Consider the following 10000-nt stretch of genomic DNA (forward strand, 5'->3'; position numbering starts at 1 on the left):
CAACTGCAATACACATTTGAACTCATCTCGTGGGCCCAAATAAAATGAGTCCACGGCCACATTTGGCCCCCGGGCTTCAGTTTGACCTCCTCGCTCTAGAAGGTGTTAAATTCACTCTCTGGGTGTTATATCAACACTGCATAATGCAGTCTGCATTTCTTTTTTACGGTATAGTTTATCGGCCATGGGCACTGATTATGATCGTCTGATTGACCTGAGATAAGTGTGTTTTCTGAAGTGTGTAAGTATGTGCATAAGAGTGTTGGTGAGTGTACTGTATGGTGAGAGAGTAAGACTGTAAGGGTGTGTGAAAGGTGAGAGGGTAAGACTGTAAGGGTGTGTGAAAGGTGAGAGGGTAAGAATCAGGGCTTGGCATTAACCTTTTCACCCACCAGCCACTGGCTAGTGGTTTTCCCGAGTCACTAGCCATTCAGGAATTGCACTAGCCACAGATCACAACAGCCCCCCCCCCTTATACCTTTCTACATGGAAGTATATCAAGCAAATATAAACTAAGTTACAGAGCCTTTTCTTGAACGCATGTGTAAATACATGACACACAGGGGGCAAACAACAGAATACTATGATACCTATGTCATACAAAGGAATAAGCTGCCAGCCAAATTGGCTAGTGACACTGAAAGTATTACTGGCCACAGCCAAGTTTTACCAGCATTTGGCCGGTTGGTAGATGCCAGTGTCAAGCCCTGGTAAGAATGTAAGGGTGTGTCGTAAGTAAAGGTGTACTGTACTGTAGGTATGAGGGGTTGGGTACCCATGAGCTTCGTCCAGTTTATACATACTTGTTTGGAGTGTGTGCTCAGAGCCTCAGGCGATTCTAGGGTAAGTTGGGGCCCCAAGCAAAAATGTGAAGGGCTTTAGGTAACATTGAGCCACTTGAAGTTGTACTGTGCTGTGTGGTGACTGTGAGATGTTGCTATATCTGGATTAGAGAAGGAGCTGCTCTGTCTCATAAGTTTTTATATATGGAAGGCAAATGGGTTTTTGCCTCTTGTTTACAAGTTTTAGAGGAAGGAATTTTACAAAGGAGTTTTAGAATGCACATTTCAAAAACTCCAGTTTAAATATATCACTTTTAAAATGCACCAGTCGCAATGGAGTTTATCCTCAAGTCATGTTCCCCATTTAAAAATATCCACATATGTACATGTACACCTGTACATGTACTGCATAGTAAAGTTACAATAAAAGCCATTCTATTTCTCGAGTTCAACCAAACTCGAATAAATGACTGAACCCAATTTAACCCAACTCAGCACAATTCAACACAACTGTCATCAACTTTATTCCACCCCAGTCAATTCAACCCAACCCGACTCAACTCAACACAGTCGAATTCAGTTTTGAGCACTTTGATTGAGTGATTGAATTACCGTTGAGCCATTTGGAGTTGTACTGTGCAGTGCGCAAGGGCGGCATGTTGCCCAGGCTCCGGTACAGCACGGGGTCGCGACCCGAGAAGTCGATGACAGTGGCGGCGTAGAGCTCGCCGCGCTCCGTTACCATGGCAGTGGAATTGTGACGCGGGTCGTACGGGCACCGGGCCACCCCGTTCATGGTGTCCAGAACCCGACTCAGGTTAGATACCTGGGGGAGAGAGAGAGAGTAAGAGAGAGAGAGAGAGAGAGAGAGAGAGAGAGAGAGAGAGAGAGAGAGAAAGAGAGAGAGAGAGAAAGAGAGAGAGAAAGAAGGGAAGAAAAGGAGTGAAGGACGGATGGAAGGGAGGAATGAAAGAAAAGGAAAAAGAGGGATGTTGAGTGATATGAAGGAGGTCATGGATACAACATCTTCACATGTGTCCCATCTTGGTCTATGTGCCTACATAACCCATTAAGACACAGCGTTATGAATTTGCTGTTACCAGTATGGCAATGACCAAGTACTGCCTTACTAAAGTTGTGCATTACCAAAGGCCCTGGAACATGTCATAGTAGTGTAGTGCTATGGTAGTTAACTTTTCAATGACTGTTACAGCGTCCCATTGTTGGGGCGGCATGCATTATGGGGCTAGGGTCAAAGGTGACTCACCTGTCGGGTTGAGCATACAGGTGTGAAGGCGTTGGTACCACAGGCGAACAGCCTCTTGCCACTCAGCAGCAGCACCCGGATGTAGTTCTGGCACTCCTCCTGAGGGGGGCAGTAGAGAGCAGGCAACAATAAGACTGAAGCTACAGGGTAGGGCCGCTGACAGTTTTTTCTGGGCCAAAGGACGATGTCATCTGAAAGAGCCCCCTATCCAAAATATACAATGTAATGGGGACCCAATATGACCCAATGGGGCCCCTCTCTACCTGGGCCCGGGACAAATGACCCCATTTAACTCTCCTCCCCACCACCATAGGGGACTGTGTGCACTGTGTGCTGTGGAGTGCTGTGTAACAATGACAACGGGAGGTGGAGTTTCCCAGTAGGGCTTTCACTTTCTAACATACAGTATGACCATGGCGTGGTTTCAAGATAAATTGTTGCTCCTTCACCGATTAAAAAACAAAATCATGTTGTCATAGTTGGAAGAAAAAAAACAGTAGGGCTTTACAGTAGTTTCCCAGTAGGGCTTTCACTTTCTAACATACAGTATGACCATGGCGCGGTTTGTTGTCATGTTGTCATAGTTGGAAAAAAAAAACCAAGACAGTTTTACATTGTGTCTTTCATGAACTAGCACTAGCATCATGGGTCCTTCTCGGCCCTGTAAAAATCACCCTGGAAGTGTTCTCAACTTTAAAGTGAAGCTCAAGGCCTTTAACAGCCAGGGATCAGAGTTTTACAGTTACATAACCCAGAGTCCGCATGGGAGCAGCTGTAAACCTGAAGCTGCCGGACCAGAGCCAAGACGAGATGGCCGCACGCGCACACACACACACACGCACACGCACACGCACACGCACACGCACACGCACATACACACACATGCACGACGACGACCTGGCTGCACGCACGCATGCACGCACGCACGCACGCACACACACACACAAATCTGCCTCTGACATCACGTTTGCAGAGGAGGAGATTTAAATCTAAGCATGTGAATGCACTCCACTCACCAACATCAAGAGTACTGTGTGCAGCCATTGACAGGCTTTGACAAAACAGTAAAATGACCATTGCATATTCATTACATTGCAGTTAGATAGTACTTGTAAAACAAATGCAAAATGAAATACATTTTAATAATAGCTGTTGAGCCTGGGCCAAAAATGTCCCTCCCTGGGGAACAGACAGTTGACATCACTTAGACTTCCAGTATGGAGAGTGTATCAAATATCTGGCCAGATCTTACTCTGACGTCATGTTTCGCTGAAGAGGAGATGCAAATCCGAAAAATGTGCATGCAGTGCACACATCAGCACCAAGAGAACTGTGTGCGATTCAGGCTGTCAACTAGAATGGACGTCAGTTTGAGAACCAACAGCGACAAAACAATTGAAAACGATGCTTATAAATTCCTTACATTACAACTACATTTTAAATAAATGAAAAGGAAACGTGAAATCAAATGAATTTGAATGAAAGCCTGAAGCTGTTGAGCCAGGGCCAAGACACATCCCTGGAGGACAGAGGGATGACATCACCCTTAGCTACAGTATAGAAAAAATGATCTGGACAAATCTTACTCTGACATCATGTGTTCTACAGAGTAGATTTAAATCCCAGAGTCTGATTGTGATGGGTGTGGGCAGATTGGCTGTGAATCAGGGAGTGACTATTTCAACGGACAAAGTTAGACGATGACTTTATTTAAAAAATTTAAAAAAAACCCTCCTTCTCCTACAGCTGGGAAAAGAAGCTATGGACGAAAACAACAATTGACAACTGAACTTGACTCCGCAGCCTCTTGGAACAAATTCTTGCTTTTGACGCTTTGACTGCTTTACAGTAGAGCATGACACGGGAGTGGATTTTCACTCCCGTCCCATCCCGGTCCCAGAAAAAAAATCCCATCCCGTCCTGTCCCGGAGTGGAGTAAAAGAAACAAATCCCATCCCGTCCCGTCCTGAAAAGAATGTCTCCCAATCCTGCCCACTCCCACTCAAAATCAATCCCACTCCCGTTTCATAGGCTTTTTTAATGAAAAAATAAGCAAGCATTCCCGCTCTCATTCATTTTTATTCCCGCTCCTGCCCGCTCCCATTCATCTATATTCCCGTTCCTGCCCGCTCCCGTTCATCTTTAAAATTTTGACTCACGCAGGACACGCGGGACCCACGGGAATTCCTGAAAAATGTCATCCTCTACTTTACAGTAGTCCTTATGTACTGTGTGAACCACGAATACAAAGCAGACAATATCAGATAAGAACATGAATGTTGTTCACTCTCAGAACTTCTGGTCACGACTGTCAAATACACTGGTACCTGGTGTATATGTATCTGGGGTTTGTTTCTCTAAACCATAGTTGCTAACATTGCTAGCTACTTTGTTGTTTCCAATGCAATTTTCCATTGACAACTACCCAAGTTGCTAGCTAGCTAACAACTACGCTTTCGAAAAAACGCACCCCAGGGGTGAATTTCTCAAAAGAGAAGTTGTTAGCCTGCTAGCAACTTCGGTAGTTGCCAATGGGAAAATGCATTGAAAACAACGAAGTAGCTAATGTAGTAAGCAACTTCGGTTTTGAGAAATTCACCCCAGAGTTGTATAAAACAGAAGTAGAAGTACTCTTATACATGTAATTAGGACACCAGGTATGTTATTACATGGTTTCAACTTTGTAATAAACTACTAGTGTTGTCATTACACCTGTAATCAAACTTCTACTTCAACTTTATACAATTCTGGGGTGTGTTTCGCGAAAGTGTAGTTGTTAGTCAGTAAGCAACTTAAGAAGTTGCCAATAGGATATTGCATTGCAAACAACAAAGTAGCTAACTTAGTTAGCAACTGCGGTTTTGAGAGATGCACCCCTGATATGTACTGCAGCTGGTGCATGGAAGTGGCACCGGCATAATTCTGGCCAACATAAGTGTGCACAGATAGGGACGTGGTGGTGCTAAAGCACCTGCTCCTTTGCCCTACTGGACAAGAAAGACCATTTTTGAAAGTTCCTATTTTTTCACAATGTACTGTGGTACATTCACATGATCATCTACGGTACAAATGACGATCAAGAGCATGCGACAATTCCCTGATATAATACTATGTAGCCTCTATATCCTAGTACGGCAGCTGAAGTTCTACGTGCCCCCTGCCCCCACCTCGAGCACCTGCACCCCAAAATGTCTGTGCACGCCACTGCTGGTCAGCATGAAAAAGGCTCAACATGTCACCTCAATAAACATTTCACCTCAGTTGCCATGAGACCAGCGGTTCCCCAAGTGGGGGTTGCGATCCGGTACCTCCAGGGCCGGATTAAGATGGCATGGGGCCCCTAGGCTACAGGTTGCTGTGGGGCCCCATCAAAAGGCAAATTTTGCGCCAAATTTACATAGACAGTGCCATAATTACTAGCTATACAGAGCTCTACCAACTATACTGAACACAACAGATACCTTTTCCAATATTGCATGTTGTCACAATTTTGCCATTTTTCACTTTTGGACATCTGGGGCCCCCTGGCAGGCCATATCTAGCCTATGCATTAATCCGGCCCTGGGTACTGCAGGGGGGTCATTGTGAGAAGGTACTGTTTGCCTATAGCCTTTATAGGATTTATATAATATAACCATTCCAAATAATGATTAGCAGCTGTATTCATCCGTATGATTAATTCATTAAAATGTAGCAATATTAAAGGACAGAAAATATTTGGCATTTGGTCTTCAGGGGTATTTTTTTTTAGTGTATGTCCAAGAGGGGGCTCCAGCAGGAGAAGTTTGTGAAGCGCTGCATTCCACCAGATCCTCACCTCACTCTTGCCTTTGCTCTGACACGACCTCCTGGTGTCACTGTCCACAGCCCACTCCGTTGCCTAGGAAACGGGCACAAACAAACAGTAACCGTTAGCGACATAGTTTGAAAAGGTTTGCATTCTCTCATTCTCTCTCTCTCTCTCTCTCTCTCTCTCTCTCTCTCTCTCTCTCTCTCTCCCCGAGAATGCAGTAAGGTAAAGAAGAGGAAGCTTATATCAGTGGAGTAAACAGTTCCTCAGGCTTGTGCTGACTTCAGACAAGACTAGAGTTTCACCAGGGTAAACAAACACAGACACATAAAACACACGCACACAAACACACACACACACACCAACAGGGAGGGACACACACTTCAGAGAAGACCAAATTTCAGCAGAATACACACATTCACGCACACACTAACACACGCACACACACACCCGCAAGCACGCAAGCACGCATGCACGCACGCACACACGCACGCACGCACGGACGCACGCAAGTGCACACACACACACGCACACACACACTATGTAAGCCCTACTACAGAGAAAGGTGCACATTTCATGCACGATGCTTGTACACATACAGGCACGCAAACACAAACACACACCCACACACTCGTGTCATTGATACAGCCAGTCAGATTCAGAGGAAAGTTCATTTAATTTCCCAACCGTGATGCCGTCTGGCCTAGCCACTGACGATGACATCACATCATCTGGGTTCTATTACCCATGATGCATCAGGGCCAGCTCAACACCCACATACTCCTGTACACCCTCAAAGGCCAGATACAGTACATATACACATGCACACATGCTCGCACCCAGAGCCGCTGACAGCTATGGCTGAGCCCGGGACAAAGACATCTGAAAGGGTCCCAAACCCAATAGTTCCAATGTAATGAGGATCCATTCTGGGCCCCCTCTCTGCTTGGGCCCGGGACAAGAGACCCCTTTGTCACCCCCTGTTGGCTTCCCAGCTCGCACCCACCCCAACAGCTTCTCACTGCTCCTGGAAGTCCCACTTCATGCACCCACACCCACACCCACGCACACACATTCACGCGAGCACACACACACACACACACACACACACACACACACACACACACACACACACACACACACACACACACACACACACACACACACACACACACCACAGACATGAGCACACACGCTCACACACACAAGACACACACGTGCTCACACACACAGACACACGCACACACACACAGACACACGCACACATGCCCTCACACACACAGACGCGCGCACAAGCACAAGCGCACACACACACACGCACAGACACACGCAGACACACGTACACATGCGCTCACACACACAGACGTGCGCACAAGCACACGCGCACACACAGACACACGCACACTGAAACACAAACACACACACCAAGGTGCATATGAACTCTATCAGGAGGAATAAGTAAGGCTTACGGTAAGATCCAGACACTATTGCCTGATATTTACACACACACACACACACACACACACACACACACACACACACACACACACACACACACACACACACACACACACACCAGTAACGTGCGCTGGGATTTATGGCTGGTGAGGCAACTTTTTCAATATCAGATTTTCAAATAAATAATTGCCAAATAGGCCTACCGACAAGTTCCATATGTCATAGCAGCTTTCTTAACATAAGGTAGGCCTACATATTTTGACATAAGCTTACTGCATTTCCGCAGAGAAAATGCTATTAGTTCTCTCTCTCTCACACACACACACACACACACACACACACACACACACACACACACACACACACACACACACACACACACACACACACACACACACAGGATTCAAACAGTGGTCTCACATATACCACACAGCACCAATGTGGACAGCAGAGCAGAGGAGAGGAGAGGAGAGGAGAGGAGAGAAGGGGAGGGGAGAGGAGAGGAGGAGAGAAGAGGAGAGAGGAGATGAGAGAGGAGGAGAGGGGAGGAGAAGAGAGAGGAGAAGAGATGAGAGGAGAAAGGAGGAGGAGTGGAGAGGAGGAGGAGAGGAGCTCAAGGAGAGGAGAGGAGAGGGAGAGGAGAAGAGAGAAGAGGAGAGGAGATGGGAAAAGAGAGGAGAGGGGGAGAGGAAAGGAGAGAAGAGAGGAGAGGGGGAGTGGAGAGGAGAGGAGAGGAGAGGAGAGGAGAGGAGAGGAGAGGAGAGGAGAGGAGAGGAGAGGAGAGGAGAAAAGGAGGGGAGAAGAGGAGGGTAGGTGAGGGGAGAGTAGTGGAGAGTGTAAGCTCCTTCACAGCCCACTGCTCTCTCACACACACACACACACACAGGATTCAAACAGTGATCTCACATAAACCACACAGCAGCAGCAATGTAGACTGAGCATCACGGCGGATGCTCAAGACACACAGGATTCAAAACATGGTGTCATATAGACCACTGAGCACCACGGCGAACAAACCGGTGTGATAGCTTTCGTGATACGAACTGGATTCTCGTGCAAATGTAGGCCCACATCTACTTGTACGAGGCTAAGGCAAGCGATGTGGGACAAAGGTGTGGCAGGAAGCGAATGTCAACGTAAACAGATATTACACACGCTTCGATATGGTCACCAAATATTTTGGGACTGTCATTTCTGTTATGCCTATACCTTGGAATTAAATCAGAGTCTTGTAGTTACACGGGTATATTTGATTTACCTCAACGGTACCCTGTACTCAACTTTACTAACAGTTACCGGGCACATGAGAATCCGGTGCCCATCACAAAAGCTACTTTCCTGGTGAACCAGTAGCCTGTTTGTGTAACCCAGCCCCCGCCCTGGGCGTCAACACATAACTTAGCTTCTGGTTCACCAGGAAAAAAAAAGCTACCACACTGGACAAGAATCACGGCGGATTCTCTCCCTCCCCACGGGTCTCACAAACACAGGCTTCACACACATAGGAAATTGGTCCTACCTGAACTCGTGCATCAGGTCCATGCGCCGCTCTTTTCCTTCACTTGGCGTTGTGCATGCTAACGTTACTTTAGCCGGTGCTGTTCATCCAAAGCCCCAAACGTCGCGCCAAACGTCCAAAGCAATTTGGCATTGAATATGAGTAGCCGCGAGGATTTGTGTTTCGTGAGGCTCCTTAGTCCTTAGTAAATTGTTAAGTCGTAAAATCCCATGCGAATGGTCTTCCACACATTCTCGCCGGTTGCAAACAAGACACAGGGGAAACAACAATATTTTCTGCAGTGTTGTACCACTCACTTTGAAATGATCGGGTAGTTATTCTGACCGGTCACCTGAGTAGAAAACCCTTCAGCTCTGTCGGTCCTCCATTCTTTATCACATATTTTCCCCTTGGAAATCCAACTTTGAGAATGCTCTTAGTTTCGTTATGAAATCCACTTGTAGCAGTCAACGTGAACAAGCTAGCCAACAACACCGACTGACTGTATTGTGAACTTCAGATTCGCTATGACGTAACTGTCCAGCAAAACTCAACACCAGAAGGAGTCTGCGGCCAGGCTACTGCTCGCCTCACCATTGTATATTTCAGTGGGCGTTATGCCAAAGCGTCCAGAGTAAAGACATGATAATCACACGTAGAAAATATTTTAAAAATATCAGGAAATGAGGGCACACCATACATACTTCTATTAAGTGTATAAAAACGTTTAATACAATATTACCAGGTTGCATTCACAGAACGAGCAACATGGCGCATGCGCGCAACTTTGTTAACGAGGGATTGCGCAATCCGGGGTGAGGCCAGTTCAGAGTTGCCCCAAATTCAGCGTATTCGGAGCAATTTGACATGAAATGGGCAAATATTACGATTTTGGCCACGGAAATGATTGAAAATGAGTGAAACTGTTTAAATACTGCTCAAATGGTAGTTATGGTGCAGATGCTCGAAAACAATAGCTGTTATTGTTACTATTATTCACATTAACTGCATCTCATCATTCTCATCTGGAGCTGGTGAGGCCATGCCTCCCCTGCCGTATTGGAGTGCACGTGCCTGACACACACACACACACACACACACACACACACACACACACACACACACACACACACACACAACACACACAAACACACACACACACACACACACAGGCACAGACACACACAGACACACACACGCACACA

General features: G+C 46.4%; 1 protein-coding gene across 1 annotated transcript in view; it reads right to left on the bottom strand.

Moving 5' to 3' along the window:
- The window catches only part of sema5bb (sema domain, seven thrombospondin repeats (type 1 and type 1-like), transmembrane domain (TM) and short cytoplasmic domain, (semaphorin) 5Bb), a 141967-nt gene that overhangs the window by 53171 nt on the left and 78796 nt on the right, over positions 1–10000 (bottom strand). Inside the window, exons 5-7 of the mRNA XM_063212091.1 lie at positions 5867–5929; positions 2050–2148; positions 1395–1608 (exon numbers count right to left, since the gene is read on the bottom strand). Of these exons, the coding sequence (XP_063068161.1) occupies positions 1395–1608; positions 2050–2148; positions 5867–5929 (376 nt within the window). The remainder of the gene's footprint in view (positions 1–1394; positions 1609–2049; positions 2149–5866; positions 5930–10000) is intronic.

This window comes from Engraulis encrasicolus, chromosome 12 (assembly GCF_034702125.1).
Source record: "Engraulis encrasicolus isolate BLACKSEA-1 chromosome 12, IST_EnEncr_1.0, whole genome shotgun sequence".
Taxonomy (NCBI): domain Eukaryota; kingdom Metazoa; phylum Chordata; class Actinopteri; order Clupeiformes; family Engraulidae; genus Engraulis; species Engraulis encrasicolus.